Source organism: Nasonia vitripennis, assembly GCF_009193385.2.
Source record: "Nasonia vitripennis strain AsymCx chromosome 2 unlocalized genomic scaffold, Nvit_psr_1.1 chr2_random0005, whole genome shotgun sequence".
Classification (NCBI taxonomy): Eukaryota; Metazoa; Arthropoda; class Insecta; order Hymenoptera; family Pteromalidae; genus Nasonia; species Nasonia vitripennis.
Genome location: NW_022279612.1, coordinates 771,447 through 790,320, shown reverse-complemented (window position 1 = coordinate 790,320; position 18,874 = coordinate 771,447). Strand labels below are relative to the sequence as shown.

General features: G+C 36.4%; 3 protein-coding genes across 4 annotated transcripts; 1 reads left to right on the top strand and 2 right to left on the bottom strand.

The window, feature by feature from the left end:
* Positions 1-362: 362 nt before the first annotated feature.
* On the bottom strand, positions 363-18,721 carry LOC116416447 (stress protein DDR48-like). Of its 2 annotated transcripts, none has more exons than XM_031925130.1 (2): positions 18,621-18,721; positions 363-1,975 (listed from the first exon to the last, which is right to left on the bottom strand). In XM_031925130.1, exon 2 carries the CDS (start codon positions 1,971-1,973, stop codon positions 1,119-1,121), a length of 855 nt encoding a protein of 284 aa, XP_031780990.1. In that variant the 5' UTR covers positions 1,974-1,975; positions 18,621-18,721; the 3' UTR covers positions 363-1,118. The 2 variants fall into 2 exon arrangements, with proteins under 2 accessions (XP_031780990.1, XP_031780991.1); XM_031925131.1 differs by lacking the exon at positions 18,621-18,721 and adding an exon at positions 18,046-18,099.
* On the bottom strand, positions 10,666-14,512 carry LOC116416448 (ubiquitin-associated protein 2-like). Its single transcript, XM_031925132.1, has 2 exons — positions 14,059-14,512; positions 10,666-12,656 (listed from the first exon to the last, which is right to left on the bottom strand). The coding sequence occupies exons 1-2, from the start codon at positions 14,476-14,478 to the stop codon at positions 12,585-12,587; spliced, it is 492 nt and encodes a 163-aa protein (XP_031780992.1). The 5' UTR covers positions 14,479-14,512; the 3' UTR covers positions 10,666-12,584.
* LOC116416444 lies at positions 17,180-17,940 on the top strand. The gene is made up of 2 exons (XM_031925127.1): positions 17,180-17,233; positions 17,294-17,940. Exons 1-2 carry the CDS (start codon positions 17,180-17,182, stop codon positions 17,573-17,575), a joined length of 336 nt encoding a protein of 111 aa, XP_031780987.1. The 3' UTR covers positions 17,576-17,940.
* Positions 18,722-18,874: the final 153 nt, after the last annotated feature.

Here is an 18,874-nt window from a genome sequence, read left to right as displayed (position 1 = left end):
CTTAAATCTAACTTAAACTAGCGTCACGGTGTCGTCACTTAAAAACTAACGTCTAATATCTTCTTGAAGTCAATTTTGTCCAGTTCTTGTCGTAACTCATTAGCTGCTTCGTCCTCGTGCCTCGCTGGTGCTTCTGCCTCATCTGCTCTCTCATTTTGATGTTGTCTATTGTCTATGGTCAGTTGTCGCTGTCGTATTGATCTGGCTATTTCTACTTCATTTAACTCTTCATCACTTGATGAGCTGTAGTCGATGTATAAGGCTCTGTGTACTGAGACTGGTGCTCTTGTTGACTGCGTTGCTGTCCCTGCTGTGTCAGCATTCTGCCTCTCGTCGGCTTGTCTGCTGGTACTCGGTTGTTCTTTTTTTTGTCTTGTAGCCGTCGTCGTAGTGTAGTTGTGGTGCAGTCGCGTGTGTGGTCTGTAAAACTCTGTATCGGTATTTGGTCTCCGCATGTAAAATGTAATAGTGTCTCAGTAGTCTGTGGCGTTAACTTCCAGTCAATTTTGTATTTTCGTGGTCCGTTTAGTTTGGCGTCGATGGCGTCTATTTTGTCCTTGTAAATAACGTATCCTACTTTTTCATTATTCTCCTTTTTTCCGTTTGTTAACTCTATCTGTATTGCTTCTCCGTATTTTATGAAGTCCGCTCTGAATTCCTGTTGTGTCGTGTCAGGTGGTGCGAGAACATACAGTTTTGTGTTGTTGGCGGAGTCCAACGTCCATCGTCTTTGTCTCTGTGGTCCTTCGGTTCTCTTTCGCTCCTGTGCATTTTCCTGTGTCGTCGCTGGTTTTGTCGTCCGTTGTCTTCGATTATAAGCCCATTTCGGTAAGTATGTATTGTCAGTTTCTGTTACTGCTTTGTATGCGCTGTCCTTGTGTCTGTATTGTATAAATGCTGTATAACGTTCGTCTTCGTCGTTCGGTTTGATGCGTCGTATGTCAGCTATTTCTCCAAATGTTGCAAATATTTCCGTCAGTTCTTGTTTGCTTACTGTCCGCGGTACTCGTACACAAATAGTATCGTCCGATCTAACGTATTCTGTTGTCGGTGGTCCCTGTTTTCGTTCTTGCCGTCGAAGTCCTTGTACGTCCTCGTCTGTCCGTTGTATATATTGTTTACAGATACAGATTTATTATTTTCCGTGCATGTTTGTCTAACTGGTACCGTGTCGATATGGCTTTAGTGTCGTCTGTCGTGGACATGTAATGTTCTGTGTGGCATGGTCCGTACTGTCTGAACAATGCCTCTGCGTCAATTGTGTCTCCTCTGTATATAGCTGTTATCGTATAAGCGTCCGTCAGGTTCATCTTGAGTAATTCCACGTTGTTTTGGGGATTGTACTGCAAGGGGTAGCCGTTATCATTAACATTGTCGTCGCTGTTGATATCGTTGTTGTCTGCATTGTCGATGTCATTACTGACGTAATTGTCGTCATTGTTGTCTGGGATGTGGTCATTGTCGTTGCCTGTGGCGTTCTCACTGTCGCTGTTCATGTTGTCTTCGTTATTGTCATTGTCTTGCTGTGGGACATCTTCGTCTGAATTTAAAATAACTTCGTCATTTTCGTCGTTATCGTCGCCTTCAGGAGTGTCGCTAGTGTTGTCCGTTCCGTCGGTTCCGTCAGTGGTACTGCTGTCGCTGCTGCTATGTTCGTCGTCTGTGTCTGAGCTGTCCGAATCAGTCGGTGCTTCTACTCTCTGTTCTACTGTCATCCTGTCCTCTGTTCTGGATGTGGCGCTTCTGAGTCTCGTCGCGCTTGTCCGTGTTCTGTACTTAATAGTTAATCTCGCTGAGTCATGGTGTGGTCCTCTTGGAATAATTTCAAACGTGACGGTGTTGTTTGGTCCATAACTGTTCAATAGCTTCATCACCATAGGGAGTTTTCCCGCGGGGTCAAAACAGATTGTGACATGGTCCAAAACTTCGTCGAAGACGATTGAGGTGACGATATTTTTCAAAACTTGGTCCATATCTGAAAATAATTCAAAGAGCGTGGTATGATAATTATATGTTATGTGTATTTGGTTATTTTAATTCATGCGATGTATTTTCGTTCATGCATTCATTCATTCATACAAGGTCATTGGTCCTAACTATTGTTTATTATGGTTATATAACACGGTCGCAAAATGTAAATTTATCTGTCTTATTCTATGCTCATACTGCTCTCATTTTCATCTAGGTCAGGGAGGGTGGCTTCTGGGGTCTTGGGTCTTCCATGGCTCACTCTATTTGTCCTGGGTGTTGGTGGATGTCGGTTGTTTTCCTTTTGATTTTCCAGTTTTGCTATTTTTTCTTTTAATTCCATAATTGTCTCCTGTAGTGGCTGTATGTAAGTATTCATGTAAGTTGTATATTTCTACTTCTATCATCTGTTTGCATCTGTCATGGAATTTAGTATTTGCGGTTCCTTGCGCTGCACGTGGTAGTCTTCGCGGTTCGGCAAATGTTGCTTTGTACATTGGGTCACTCTCTTCCTTGGCGGCTTTGGTGTCTTCTTGTGTGAAATATTGTACGTATCCGTATGACAAACGTCCCTTTTTGTCTCTGACTGTTTCGTAGTATGCTAGTGTCCCGAACTGGGCGAAATGTCTGAAGAACATTTCGTCTTTCTCTCTATCATTGCCGTCCCAAGGCAGTAGGCAGAACAGCCTGTTCCTGATTGGTTGAGGTGCTGATGGTTGATTAACCACATGTACTTCAGATCTAACTGTTGGTTCTTCTTTTGGAGTGAGGTCTATCAAATCTCCGATTGCTGTTTTTGGTCCTGTGGTTATCATGGGAGTTTGGTATGGTGCTGCTCTCTTGCTGTTCCTCTTTAATTTATTTTGCTTGGCTAATAGGGATCTGAGTTCATATGCTTTTGCTATCTCTCTTTCTGAGTTGAAAGATAGCGTTATCTTTTTGGTCTCTCGTTCATATTTGTGTTTTTCTACACGGGCGTTCTGGAGTTCTCCTACTCTTTCAAATTCTCTTATTATGTTTGATAGTGGTATGTCTACATCGCAGAACATTGAAATGTTTGTTCTTGGTCTAAAGTCCATTGTGTATTCCTTTGTCTGCAAATAGATTACATCAATCATGTAAGAGAAAAAAAAATTTGTTTGGTTAAGCATTGTTTTGCTATGTACAAGCGTCCTGGAAATTCAAAATTTTAATTTCATTCACTCATGAGCATTCTGCTTCTTGTTTGGGTAGTGCAAATTTCTTTGTTATCGATTGCGCGTTCGTTTTAGGGTTTTCGCGGGCTAGTCGCAGGATTGCGTGGTTTTTATGGCTGCCTAGAATGTCTTCGAGTTTGATTTCCTCATCTTTTGTTTCGATCTTTCGTCTTTTGGTGTTTATTCTCGGTGATGGGTTTCTGCGCTTCTTATTCTTTGGGCAGCGCCATTTTCTTAGACACTTCATCTTTATGATGATAATTATTATTATCGTTACTATTATTAATTGGACGGTCATGCTTCCATATAGTACTGTGTTTGTACTGTAGTTTTGTCGTTTATGTTCGCCTATTTCTCTTAGTTTGCTGACTATTTCATGCAATGGCCTTCCGTCATTGTTGGCCATATTTGGTCCTAGCACATCTATGTTTTCTGAGATGTGCGCTGGTTTTCTTCTAAAGAAAATACTTCGTCATCTTCTGTTTCTTCTTCCGTCGTCTCTGTGTCTTCTTGTCGTAGTCCACTATACCTTGGGTCTGGTATCGGTGGGTTCTCTGAGTCGGTGTCTTCGTTGGTTGTCGAAGATAACCACGATCGTCTAGATGGGTTGACTGTCATCGATGTATCGGAGTCTGCATCGGTTGAACTTTCTGGGATTTCCTTCAGCTGAATGGAGCTAGTTTCTGCTGTTGACGCTTCAGTCGATTTTTCAGCTGTGGGTTTAGCTGTCACTGATTTTCTTGGTTTTGTGGCTTTTCTTGATGCAACGGGTTTGGATACTTTGGGTATTGCTCCTTGTTTGATGTACTGTCCCACTGGACTCTGTACTTGTGCGCGTCTTGCTCTAGTTCTTTGAGCTATCACGCTATGCTCTAACTTTGGTGCCTCTTTATTGGTTTTGGCTCCTATGGGTCTTCCTCTTCCTCTAGGTTTATTTGCTATGTCGCCTATTGATTGTATCCTGGTGCGTGGTTGCACAATTCCCTTGGCTGGTTTTGCTACACTTGCTGCCGCCTTTTCTTGTTTACTTTGTTTTTCTTCTATTACCATTATTTTGATCATAGGTAGATTTTTGTTGACCTCTTCTTTAGTCATTTCTGGTGAATTCCGTGATAGTGCATCTGCGTTTTTATTCAGCTTTCCTGGTTTATACTTAAAAGTGTACTCATACCTGGTGAATCTAAACATCCACCTCATGAGTCTTTGGCCTGGGTCTTTTCTGCTGTGCATCCAGTTTAGTGGTTCGTGGTCACTAACTAGTGTAAATTTTCTGCACAATAAATAAGGTCTAAACTGGTGCAAGGCGTAAAGTACTGCGAGGCATTCTTTCTCCGTGGTTGAATAATTTCTCTCGGCTTTGTTGAGCGCTTTAGACAAATATTGTACTGGGTGATCGAAGCCGTCCTTTTCTTGGCTTAATACTGCTCCTATTGCGTAATCTGACGCATCAGTGGTCAGTGTGAACTCCTTGTTGAAGTCTGGGAATTGTAATATGGGTTCTCTTACAAGGCAATCTTTCAGTATCTGGTAGCTTTTCTCGCAATCTTCTGTCCATTCAAATTTTACGTTTTTCTTGAGCAGGTCATTTAGTGGCTTAGCTATCTTCGCAAAGTCCTTAATGTTCCCTTCCCTACTTCCTGTAGTATCCAAACATTCCTAGTAGTGTTCTTACATTCTTTGCTGTCTTTGGTGTGGGTAACTTTGTTATTGCTTCCACCTTTTCCGGATTTGGTTCAATTCCTCTGGAACTTATTATGTGTCCTAAGAATCCTACTTCTCGTCAAAAAAATTCAATTTTATCTGGCTGCAGTACCAATTTGGCGAGCCTTAGTCTATCCATCATATGCCTAATTCGCTGTTCGTGTTCTTGCAAGTCCTTGCTGTAGACTGTAATATCATCTAAATACACTAACATCTCTATGTTTTGCAAACCTCTAAGTGCCTTTTCCATTAAGCGTTGAAATGTCGCTGTTGCGTTCTTCAGACCTTCTGGTAAACGTGTATACTCATAATGTCCGTTGAGGGTTGTGAATGCTGTCTTGTAACAGTCTTCTGGTGCCATTGATATCTGCTGGAATCCACTTGCAAGGTCGAAAATCGAAAAGTATGTTGCTCCACCTAATTGGTCCAGGATGTCGGCAATGTTAGGCAGAGGGTAGGCGTCTCTGATTGTCTTTTTATTGATTTCACGAAAGTCGATTACCATCCTCCATCTTGGGTTTCCATGACTGTCAGGCTTCTTCGGTACTATCAATATTGGCGAGTTGCATGGTGAATTCGATTCTCTAATAATTTTATCTCGCAATTTCTTCTCCACACTCTCTCTGACGACTTTCTTATGTTTCGGAGGATGCCTATATTGTTTCGTGTTTATAGGTATGTCGTCCTCTAAATGTATGTGGTGCTGGATCATATCTGTACACGGTAACTTGTCTCCTGGTAATAAAAATCTATCTAAATAATCTTCTATTATACTGTCCACTATTTTTAGTTCTTCTTGATTCAAGTGACTTCTTCTAATTGATTCTTTCACCTTCTCTAGCCTCTTAATTCTGTCCACTATAACTTCACCATTAAATTCGCTGTCTGTTTCTTCTAAAAAATTTGGCTCCGTGTCAAATGGTATTAATTCTTTGGCATCGACCTCTATCATGACGTCTTCTTCACTCGTATTAATTGCCATCATTTTGCAGGTGTTGTTGTCGTTAATTACTACTCCTTCTCACAAAAATACATTTTCATTCCCTACATCGATTCTGGGTATGTATCCTTCTTTTAATTCACTTCTGATTAGATTGATTCTTACAACTTGCCGAGTTCTGGCCTTTAAAACATGTTTCGTTTTTGCTGGTGTCTTCTCATTTTTGGATACATCTGTTACAGGTGCTTCTTTATCGTCTTTCTTGTCTTCGACTTGTAGCACGTTGCTGGTTTTGTAAGAATTATGTGCCCTTTTTCTCTTCTTTCTGTATTCTTTTTCTTGTCCCAGAAATGGCATTGGGTGCATTGCGTCTCGGTCTACCATTAGAGCGTTGTTAAAATAAGAAATGACAGCCTCTTCCTTCTTTAAATAATTTCTTCCTAATAGTCCATCGTGTGGTGTCGGAAAATCGTCTGTCACTATGTGGAATTTCACTGGTGTATTTCTGATAAGCAAATAAACTGCTCCTAGAGTCGGTACTGTTCCCGTGGTTATTCCTCCAAGATTCCTCACTGTCTTTCATATTTATTGGCATGTCATCGTGTATAAAACTTAATTTGATTAGATTTACACTTGCTCCATTGTCTATCATGAATGTTAACCAACGTTTCGTGGTTCCTTGTGGTATGTGTACTTTTATTGCTGTTGGTTCATCATTTTCCCAAGTAACCTCTTCAGGTCCCTTGCAGTCGGCTGTCCATATATTGGAAGTTCCATTATCGCCATCACTGGTGCCTTTTGCTGCACCTGGTTGTTCTGGCTGCTCTGATTTGGGTTCTGCCTGCCTTGATTGTAACCCTGTGTTTGTTGTTGATATTTCTGGTAGTCCACATTCTGCTGTGGTTTCTGGATAGGTTGTTGGTTCTGTTCCTGGCTCGTCATTCTTTCTCCATGACGAGCCCTTTGAGAGTTTAAATTCTCTCGTTCGTTTTCGTTTTGTTGATAGTTTCTTGCATTGCCGTTTCTCCAGTTATTGGGATAATTATTGTAATTCTCTCGTCTATCCGGACCACTAGGTTGATAATTTTCACGACGTCCAGTTTCGTGATTAAAAATTTGCCTTTGGCTTCTTTGACCATACTTTCTATTCCACGACGGCCAATTGCTCCCTCCTTGTCTGTTGCTGTTGTTATACCCCCGCTGGTATCCTCCTCTATTGTAATTGTTGCCACTACCATTTCCTCTCTGATAACCTTGATAACCATTTTGGTTGTAGTTATTCCGGTTATAATTGTTCCTCCTATGGTTATCTTGGAATTCTCGTTGGCGTTGTTCAGGCTCATTGACGTAGCCTACGTAGTCTTCATCTTCGTTGTCGTATCTTGCATAATCTTCTTCCTCCTCGACATATCCTGCACATTCTTCTTCTTCAGGCATATATCCTATAAAATCGTCATGTCTGCGATTTCTGTTGTCATATCTATTTTGATTTCTGTATTCTTCATTGTTACATTCGCCTCTATTATTATATCCGCCACCTTCATTGCGGTATCCATTATTATAACTATCCCTTCTTTCTGTATTATAATAACTTCGATTCACTCGTGGCCTGGAGTCCGGTATGATCCTGGCTTCCATGCGTGTTTCTAGTCGCACAGCCTCTTCGTATGCTTCTCGTAGATTCTTTGGTTTGAATAAGTCCACTCTTTCCGTTAAATTAGCTGGTCATCCCCTTATGTATATATCGACTGCCAGCATCTCCAATGGTTCCATCATCGCGTCAAGGTTGTCACTTCCCTTTTCTTCTTTCAATGCATTCCTGGCACTGCTCAGTAAAACGTTCAATTCGTCATAAAAATCTCCTACAGTGTCTCCTTGCCTCATCTTGACCGTCTGGATACGTGTGTTATAATAACTAAAGTCCCTGCCTGGACCAAATCTCTGCTTTAAATGTTTAATTAAGTCTTCTACTGTTGTTATGGTTTTGTTGTTGAGACTCTTCTTCGCTGCTCCGGTTATTCTCTGCAGCACATTTCGCATAAATTGTGGTCGTATTGCCTCAGTTACAAGTTCATTTGCATTCTTCAAATCTTGTATGTAGTCTCTGAACTTGGTATGTTTCCCGTCAAAGCTTTGTATGCCGCTTACGCAACTCATAAGCATGAAGCTATTGGCCATGGTGGTAGCCAAGTCTGCTCCTGTGTTTTCACCCGTCCTATTGCCGGTCTCGTCTGTCATTTTGAATAGATTTACTGCCTTTTAATTGTCGTAGAAAATTCTAAATAATCCTCTAGATAGCTCTCTAAATACTTCTAAAACGTTCTTGCTTTATAGAGAGTCCGTAATTCCGTGCCACTATTTTAATAAAGCCTTATTTCCTCTCCTCACAATCCCAATATTATATTTATCATATGTTATTATTATTATTGTAATTAAAATTTTATGATGTGGGTGTAGATAATATATTGAAGTATATTAAGGGGTAACGTAAACGAAATTGTGGGATTTTTGATAATTAATTTTCGTTTAATTATTGTGGGGTTCGATAAATAATAATAAATGGTGATAATGATTAATAATAAAACCAGTAGTTAATAAAATATTGTAATAAAATATTAATACTAAATTAATATTAAGTGTTCACGGGTATATGTCTAAACTAAAGGCTTATCCAACGAGAGTCGTCAAATCGTGCATTTTTTTTTAATGGGAAAAAGAAAATTTGTGTCGTGTCCTCTGTCAAAATTTAAGTCAAATTTAAATTAAGAGTGATGGTCCGGTTTTGTAAATTCAATTAAAATATTTACGTGATTTATTTTCTTCGCAAAATTCCCTAAAAGAAAATTTAATTATGCTAATTATTTTGTATAATTCAAAATTAATTTATTTATTTAAAAATAATAGATGACTATTTGTTGTTATCGATTATGTAAATGAATTTCCCCTAAATAGTGTTTTCGAAATTAATTCGCCTATAATTATTAACATATAATGTTTGAATAATAGTCTTAACCGTAAAGATTATTTATATTTATGTAAAAGCCCTATTATGCAAAAAAAACTATTGTTTCTGAATGGTCTCAAACTGTCACGTAATATTTCAAAGTCGTAAGGAAATAATTTAATTCCAATGGACACGGCCTTGTTTTCGTTAATCCGGTCTAAATACAGTAGCAATAGTTTAATTGTTTAATTACTGAATTTACTTTACAATAATTCTCTTGAAAAGTATCGAAGTCCAATATTCGAATTCAAATATTCGCGCGCGCTCCGCCGCTCTAAAAATGGCGTCCGCCCGCTCTCGAGTCTATAGTCACTAGCTTGGGTGTGGCACCGCTCCGCGCCTAACTTCTCGCTACAGTCAAACTCCCTAGTCGAGTCCGTTTGCGTCAGCTGTTGCCTCGTATTGCGTCGCGTGTACTTTTCGCCTTCAAATTATTGCTAATTGTTTTGCAAAAGGTGAACCGTGCGTGTCGTCTCGTATCGTTCAATCAAAAGTGCGTGTGCGTGCTATCACGGTGTTCCTGCAAAGGTCAAAGTTTGGGCCCAGGATTGTTCCCAATGTCGCAGCAGCAACTCTATCAGCTGACTCAGATAAGTTTTTTTTTATTAAATAAATATTAAATTTCTTGCAAACAACCCGAGAACTGTTGCTTTGTGTAAACTTGTTTTGTCTTTCTTTTCAGCTTTCGTGGCAGTCAGCAGCAGCTTGAATTTTTTTATAAACATCCTCAAGATCAAGGAGGATAGTGCTGAGTCTGCATGACGTCATGGGTGTGTTTTGTGTAAGCAGATATTTTTACCCCCCCTACCCCAGCCTATAAAAGTATATTTTTCGTAATAATAAAAATACTGACCGATGTATTTTAATTAGCTCTATCCAAAAACATCGCCAGATTAAACTGCTCCACCTTATATTTCTAATGAATGAAATAAATCAATAAAGATTTGGGAAAAAAAATAAATTATCTTAATTTTGATACAGCCATATCTTTTTAAATAAACAATATTTCAAACTGCTCCAAACTGCTCCAAACTGCTCTACATCCATATAATACTGCTCCATAGTAATTTTTATCGGCTCCGCTATAGTTAACTGCAAAATAAGTAAAATTCATTTTGTCAGAAATGAGCTGACTGAAGCTCGTAGCGCGCAGGCGCGGATCTCATTCATTGCCGTATTGCCGGGATAAAGTTTAAATTAAGGTAAAGAATACATGTGTTACAAACTAAGTTTCTAACGAAATAAATTTTTTTATTATTATTTATTGCCAATGGTGTTTAATGAAAACGTATTTTATTTTAGATTCTGCCTTAGGTGCCACTGTATTAACTATAAGAAGTATTATAAAACTATCATCGCTATTTCTCAGATTATCACAGATTATTTGGCTAAAAATCTCCTTCTTATAGTTAATACAGTGGTACCTAAGGCAGAATCTAAAATTGTTGGAGTGGTGGAATAAATAATAAACACTGAGGTTAATAATAATAATGTATATTGAAAAAGTAGTTAGGCTTGAGAGCCCAGTAGTCGGCACGTCCGACTACATCGGAGTCTAACAGAAGAGAGAGTGTAGAGTACAGAACAGCATAGTCTGGCTCTACACACGGAGTATAGTATAGTACGTAATAGGCGCTTAGAGTATAGTTGCGAAGTATGCACGATACGCTCGCTCTGACTTGATCTCGTCTCACTGCACAAAATCGTTGTCTGCCAATAGATGGCGCGACGAGTATCGTTATGGTATCTCATCAAGATTATAATACTTAATATTACAACACGCCTCCTTAAGTTTATAATCTTGATCTTTTACAAACATATTTGTTTAAACAATAATTTTCAGTTTCGCATACAAGTTTGTTTCTCGCATTTTAAATTAATTTTAGCACTTTTCTGTTTCAAAAATTTTCAAAAAATATTTCGAGTGAACTTGGCGATTGTTACCTTGAACTTGCGTTTTACAACTGGACTTGAGTTCTTTGCAATTGAATATGAAATTTTACAACTGAACTTGGAATTATGCAATAACAATTTTAGATTAGTCTTAACGCTTGTCTATTTTTTATGAACTTTGTTTTGTCTAGACTTTTAGTCAGCATATCAGCCAAGTTTGAACTTGATTCTATTTTTACAATAACAATTATCCCTTTTTCGTAATTTTCATTTATATAATGATATTGCACTTCGATGTGCTTAGAATTTTTCGTGAAATTACCATATTTTGCAATCGCAATTGCACCTGAGTTATCCTCGTATATATTAATCGGGTTTTCGAAATTTACATCAAAAGATTCACATAATAGATTCCTAACAAACAAAACTTCAGTCACTGCTTCTGACATAGCAGTGTATTCTGCAAAAGTAGAACATTTTGTTACAGTACTTTGTTTATGCGTTTTCCAAAAAATTAAATTTCCAAACAATCTAATTACAAAGCCTGTTGTAGATTTTCTATGTACATTATCACCTGCATAATCAGAATCTACCATACAGTCTAATATTTCGGTATTAACATTGTCGCAGTAAGTTAGTTTGAGATCTTTTGTTTTGTACAAATACTTAAGAATTCGCATCGCATATTTATAATGTGTTTGGTTATAACAGTTTTGGTAACGACTTAGGTAATTTACACTATAAGATATATCTGGCCTTGTGCCTGTACTTATATATAATAGTTCGCCAATTAAATTTCTGTATTTTATATTTTCATCAATTTCACTAGCTTGTTCTAGTTTTAGGTTGGACTCCATTGGAGTATTATACAGTTTGGCATTTTCTAAATTATATTTTATAGCTAAAGATTCAATATACTTAGTCTGACTTAATGTCATTTTACTTCTATCATTACTGTAATCTATATCTATACCAATGTATTGGCTAATTTTGCCCATATCTTTCATTGCAAACCTTTGCATTAGACTAGCTTTAACTTTGTTTATTTTATTTTTGTCTTTGCAACAAATTAAGAGATCATCTACAAAGACTAGTATATATATTGGATCTTTACTTGTATTATTTACGTATAGACAGTAATCGTAATTACTTCTCATGAAATTCAATTTTTCAATATATTCGTTGAAACAATTATACCAGGCTCTAGGACTTTCTCGCAATCCGTATAATGCCTTTTGCAACTTGCAAACTTTATTGTCACCAGTCTCATAACCTTTCGGTTCATTTATATATACTTCGGTTGTTACATTACCATTTAAGAAAGCTGTCTCTACATCCATTTATTCTATGAATAAATTATTTTTACAGCTGTAAGACAATAAAATTTTCAATGTTTGCATTTTGCCTACTGGTGAATAAACATTTTCAATGTATTCTCTTTGTTGAAATCCTCTTACAACTAATCTCGCTTTATAAACATTGTTATTTTTCTTTTTATAGACCCATTTTACATCAATTACCCTTTTGTCTTTTGGCCTTTCAACAATTTGCCAAGTATTATTTTTGTTTAGACTATTTATCTCTGAGTCCATTGTAATTTTCCATTGTTTATATTCATTTGAGTTTAACGCCTCCTCAAATGTATTCGGTATATTTGCATCAATGTAATTTACATAGATAAAATGAGTTACAGGATTTCCATATCTATTTACAGGACTTTTCTTTCTATTTGATTTTCTTTGCACTTTTAAGTTTGAATTTTCATTTTCAGCAATATCAGAGTTTAATTCGTTATCTATACTTTTCCCGAAGGTCTGAGTAGAGATAAGAGAATTTTTTCTATTTGAATTTACATCATATTTATCAATTTTGGATTCATTTTCTAGTATTTCATTTCCTTTATTTTCAGATTCGCTATTTTCCAAATCTCTATCTTTTTCATCATCAAGTTTTTCTAAACAAATTAATTGAGTTTTTTCTTCAACTACTTGAACATGTCTAGCATGAATTATTCTACCGTTTACTAAGACTCTATAACCATTTTCTACATAACCTACTAATACGCCTAATTGTGCTTTATCGTCCCATTTGCTTTTTCGTAAAGTTTCTGGTACTCTTACAAAGACACGACTACCATAAATTTTTAAGTTATCTACATTACGTTTTTTACCAAAGAATATCTCGAAAGGAGTTTTATTTTCCGCTGTATTTGCAATTGTACGGTTTTTTAAATACGCGACCGTTTTTATGATTTCGGGCCAGTAACGTCTATGAATTTTAGCTTCTCGCATTAAACATCTACCCATATCTATTGCAGATCTATTATATCTCTCCGCTACTCCATTTAATTCATGGACGTAGGGTGGGCATGGCAATAACTCTATTCCTTTTGATTTTACAAAGTCATAAATTTCCTTATTTAAATATTCTTTGCCATTATCACATCGTAATTTTTTAACCTTTTTATTGAATTTATTTTCTACTAAATTAACAAATTCTTTCAAACAACTAGCTGTTTCAGCTTTACTTTTAATACAAAAAATTCTCGTGCATTTACTATAGTCATCAACAAAAGTTAGGAAATATTTTTCTCCACCATAACCAGTTGTGTTATGTGGACCATTCAAATCAGTATCAATCAATTCTAGAATTTCAGTTGTTTTTGATCTGCTATTTTCAAAAGGTACATTCGCCATTTTGCTTTTTATACAATTTGCGCATTTCATTTCGACATTTTCAATTTTTTCTGGCAATCCTTCAACTAATTTATTAGTTACTAGTTTATTTAAATATTGAAAATTTACATGGCCTAATGCCCCATGCCATTTTTCTTTGTCAGTTAGTTTTAGTGAATTTACATACATTTCATTACTTGCTCTTTTTGATACAAAACTTTTCATATAAAACAAATTTTCTTTTTTGTTTGCTACAGCTATCAACTCTCTAGATTTATTAAATATTTTTGCAATATCTTTAGTTGCTAATACTGTATAATTTTCAGTTATTTTTGCTAAACTCATCAAATTTTGTTTAATACCTTTAACGTAATAGACATTTTTTATATCAACATATTTTTGATTATAATAATTTTTAAAATAAGTCTTAACAGTACCTATTTTGGTTGCTTTTAACATTTTACCATCTGGTAATTTTACATCAACAGGATTCTTCAAATCTACACATTTATCAAAGAATTTATCATTTTTTATAATATGATCTGTGCAACCACTATCTAATAACCAATCGATTTCGCTACAATTTTCGCTATAACCTGTTACATGATTTACTTCACTTGTTTTATCATTCTTATACTTTTCCCGAGGATAGGTATAAGAATTGTTCGAGTCGTGGCATACCTGCGTTGTCCATGATTCAGATGAATAGTTGCCCTGTTGCTCGCTTGAAAAGTCACCTCTGGGTTGGCCTTGTCCTCTGCCTCGGTCACGACCTCTGGAGTTTCCACCTCTGTTGTAGCCTCTCTGATGACCTCGCTGACCTTGACTGGATTGAGCACCTCGTCCTCGGTTACTCTGCTGTGGTGGTCTCGTGCATGCATTTTTGTAATGTCCAACTTTTCCACAGTTGTAACATTTGCCTTCGAACTTGGCTGTAAAAGTACTTACATTACTCTTTTTATCAGAATCGTTTTTGGCATAATTTTTTTCTTTAATTTTCGATTTGACATAGTCTACTGTCCTTTGATCTTCTGGAATGACATCAATGAAGTCTCCTATGTAGCTGTAGCTTGGTGGTAGTGCTCGTATTAAATACCTCATCTTCTCTGTTTCATCTAGTTTTCCACCAGCCGCCTTGAACTCGTTCACGGATTTTTAGAATTCTGCGAAAAAATCGTCTACTTGATCAAAATTCTTCAACTTTACTTCTTCCAGCTTTCCTCTGCAAATTATTTGTAGTGACGTGGATTGCGTCGAGTACATTTTATCGAATTTTTCCATCATGTCAAATGCTGATTTACATTCACCAATGTATTCTAATTGTTTATCGGATACAGTGCTTATTATTATCGTTCTTGCTTTTAAATCTTTTTTCTGCCATTCATCTTCTTTATCTTTGTATGCAGCAGTTATTTTACTAGTTGCAGGTTCGTTACACTCTTTATATTCTAATAAAATCATCAATCTTATTTTCCAACTGGAGTAATTTGCACCATCAAACACGGGTATCATAATATCTTCAACTTTAGCTTGTTTTGTCATTTTTAATTCTTCTTCTTTGACACGTATATTCTCGTACACTTGATTTTTCAATACAACAATTTTCTTGATTTCTTTTAAAAATATTTTTCTAATCTTATTTCTTATTTTCTTTGTTAATTCAATATCTGTAGCATCTAATTCATTTTCTTGTTTTACTCTATGTTTAAGCCACGAGAACATGTGCTTAACCTCAAAATTGCCACGTGCTCTGTACTAGCACGTTACCACGTTTTTCACTTGCCGACTTTAATCTATTGACATCGCACTTGAATCTTTATTAATTTTCAAAATTCTTCTTATTGTTTAATACCTGACAACTTAATCTTTGTCACTGAGCATATATATTTGACTTGAACCTTTTCTTGACTGGTTAATCTTCACTTGAAATTTTTCTTTTTTTCGACGGCAGTTTCGACACAAAATTTAAATTTCAATGCTCCACAAGCATATAATCTTTCTGAGAAACTTTCTCCTTTAATTTCACTGCTCAATTTTTCACTGTGCGATTCATTTTGTTAACAATAACCGTTAACTTCTTTTCCACGTGGCTTTCTTCTTACCTCACTTTTTACCCCCCTCAATTTTGCATTTCCCCGAAGGTTAATGCAAAATTGAAAAGAAAATTCCAGGGCTCTGCTACCATGTTGGAGTGGTGGAATAAATAATAAACACTGAGGTTAATAATAATAATGTATATTGAAAAAGTAGTTAGGCTTGAGAGCCCAGTAGTCGGCACGTCCGACTACATCGGAGTCTAACAGAAGAGAGAGTGTAGAGTACAGAACAGCATAGTCTGGCTCTACACACGGAGTATAGTATAGTACGTAATAGGCGCTTAGAGTATAGTTGCGAAGCATGCGCGATACGCTCGCTCTGACTTGATCTCGTCTCACTGCACAAAATCGTTGTTTGCCAATAGATGGCGCGACGAGTATCGTTATGGTATCTCATCAAGATTATAATACTTAATATTACAACAAAAATAAAATACGTTTTCATTAAACACCATTGGCAATAAATAATAATAAAAAAATTTATTTCGTTAGAAACTTAGTTTGTAACACATGTATTCTTTACCTTAATTTAAACTTTATCCCGGCAATACGGCAATGAATAAGATCCGCGCCTGCGCGCTACGAGCTTCAGTCAGCTCATTTCTGACAAAATGAATTTTACTTATTTTGCAGTTAACTATAGCGGAGCCGATAAAAATTACTATGGAGCAGTATTATATGGATGTAGAGCAGTTTGGAGCAGTTTGGAGCAGTTTGAAATATTGTTTATTTAAAAAGATATGGCTGTATCAAAATTAAGATAATTTATTTTTTTTCCCAAATCTTTATTGATTTATTTCATTCATTAGAAATATAAGGTGGAGCAGTTTAATCTGGCGATGTTTTTGGATAGAGCTAATTAAAATACATCGGTCAGTATTTTTATTATTACAAAAAATATACTTTTGTAGGCTGGGGTAGGGGGGATGATATTTTTACCACTTACTCTCTCTATTTTTTTTTTTTTTTTAATTAACTAATTGTGGCGTCTGTGATTAATAACTCAGTCGTGTACTTGGAGTTTTTATTCAATAGACTTGGAGAATTTAAAAGTAGAAATTTGTGCGACAAGCGTCTTTCATGTATTCTGAACCGTGCTTCTATAACTTAGCTATTAATAAATTATTGTTCGTGTTTCTAATGTTGCTTGTGTTGAATAATCGAATGTTAAATTTATTTTTAATAGTCCAAACCTTGTTCTAAAACCGTATTTTATTTAGAGCCGTGCTTCTATACTTAAAGTTTTTGGACCATTAACAATAATTATGTAATTTTTGCAAATATTATTAATCACATACTCCCTCTGTTGCTTGTTAATACTTTTCCTGTAAATTATAGGTGATAATCAGCTTGCTATATGCTGACTTTGTTATAAATTTGTCGCGTCTGAGGGTCAATTGTCGCTTTTTGACAATTATTATTAATATTTATTGGGTCTTTTTGTGCAAAATAGATGTGTTTTAACCTAAACCCTGGGATTTTATTTTGTTTTGTTCAAAATGATTAATATTTATGGTTTTGGTCAGAAATACTTTGACGCCAAACTAGGTTAGACAGATTATATGTGTCCTCGCCTGGTTCTGATCAAGCTATCTCGATATATTTTTGATTAGACTATCTTGCCTTTCCCCTAAACTACGTCTAGCAATGGGTCCTTGTTAATCAATATGCCTTACGCAAAGTTGTGCAAATAAATGTGTGTAAGAATGGGTTTCATATACAAAAATTTTAGCGTTTCCTCGCTCAGTGGTCAAAATATGGTATTAATTATTATCTGGGGTACAAATACGCATGAAATTAATTATTTTTGGTATTTATAGGTTCTCAATAGGCGTGTCAACACCCAAGTTAGCTGGTTCGAGTGCAAGAGCCCAGACTTTCTCCTGCGAAAGCCGGAGTCCAAGACTCTACGCAGCAGCCTCGTCAAGGCCCTGGCTCGACTTCTGGCGATCACTTGCCAGTGCACTCTAGTGCTACTCGTCGACCAGATTCTGGGTGTTTCGGTTATTTTGGGGCACGAGCAGTGTCCTAACGGGCCCACCCCTACGTGTGTTCTGTATTCAAGAGAAATAGTGCAGTGTTACAAGTGTAATTTTAGTTAAATACAGAGTGTCAAGGCGAATGGTGTCAATTAGAATTTGTGTTTTTTTTTGTTAGTTCTGAATTAGACTGTAAAATGTAGGACTGTGCCTGTTTTTGGAGTCAAGTGTCGGCAATCAAAATGTAATGCAATAAAAAAATTGTTGAACTAAAATTGGTGTGATTCTATGTGTAAATGTTTTGGAAGTTACTGTTTTATGCGTCTCTCTGTGTACTGGTTAGTGAACAATAATTTGTGATATCAAACTACGGAGGTATATTGTAGATTGTTGGTGTGTGACTCGAATGCGATGCCAATTTTCAAAATCTTGATTCTACTCTTTGTGTGTAATATCAAAGTACTTGTAATGAACTTTTATGTGTATATGTTATGTGGTAGGACTCATCAAACTGTCCATTGAGTGTGTAAAGAAAATTGCTGTGTAAGAAAAGATATTGTGTAATATTATTGCGTTTTGTCTTATTTGGGTACCTCTCCTAATATCCACTGGGTCTCAATGATTTTTAACTAGTAAAACGTCCGAACTTATTAATTGTAAGTCACAAGAAATAATAAAAAAAAATTATTTTAAAATCACTGACGTTACTGCGCGTCCCACCCGATATGTGGCTGCAGTGACGTCACGGCGTCTTTGTGTGCTTGCGCGCGCGTCTCGAATTTCAAACTCCTATCAATGCTCTTGCTTTTTATATTCTCTCGTTTCTCTCTTTGTCGCACTTATGACTTTTTAATATTTTTCGTATTTACGCGCACTTAATTGGGATCTTTTTTTTATATGTTCACTCACTCACAAAAAAAATTATTTTAAACAAAGAAAACCAAACAGTATTGCAAGCAACAAAAGCTAAGCAGATCCCGGACGAACCCCCAGTTTTGTTAGGATAGGACCGATTCCACCAGCTAACAATGAAATATTATTAAAACGTGGGCGCTTAGCTACTCTCCCATACGGGGGAGATCAGTGAGAACACTAATTTGTCGAGGCAGAACTGTTTGATTTAACCGAAATGTCAAAGTTCAGAAATATTGAATTAAATGCTACTTACTTTGTTCTGTGGACTTCTGGAATTTGAGAAATAATTTAACCCGAAAGGATGCTCAGAAAAACTGGGATGACTGCTCGGAAAAGATCGCGGGGTTTAGATCTCCTTTTTGGCAAGATGTTTTAGCAAAACGGAGGATGGCTCAAAATTGGTTATATTCTGAGTGACTTATTTTCCAAAACTCAACACATGGATTGCAGTGATGTTTACTATCAAATTATCAAAACACAAATTAAATCAGACACTCGATTGGGTCT

Excerpts from the sequence above, each read along its gene's own strand:
- LOC116416448 (XM_031925132.1), bottom strand. The coding sequence starts at position 14,478 with ATGAGGTATTTAATACGAGCACTACCACCAAGCTACAGCTACATAGGA. Across the intron at positions 12,657-14,058 it reads CTGAATCATGGACAACGCAG|AAAAACTTGATGATGAAAAA; the intron begins GTATGCCACGAC and ends TAATTTGTTTAG.
- LOC116416444 (XM_031925127.1), top strand. The coding sequence starts at position 17,180 with ATGGGTTTCATATACAAAAATTTTAGCGTTTCCTCGCTCAGTGGTCAA. Across the intron at positions 17,234-17,293 it reads CGCTCAGTGGTCAAAATATG|GTTCTCAATAGGCGTGTCAA; the intron begins GTATTAATTATT and ends TGGTATTTATAG.
- LOC116416447 (XM_031925130.1), bottom strand. The coding sequence starts at position 1,973 with ATGGACCAAGTTTTGAAAAATATCGTCACCTCAATCGTCTTCGACGAA.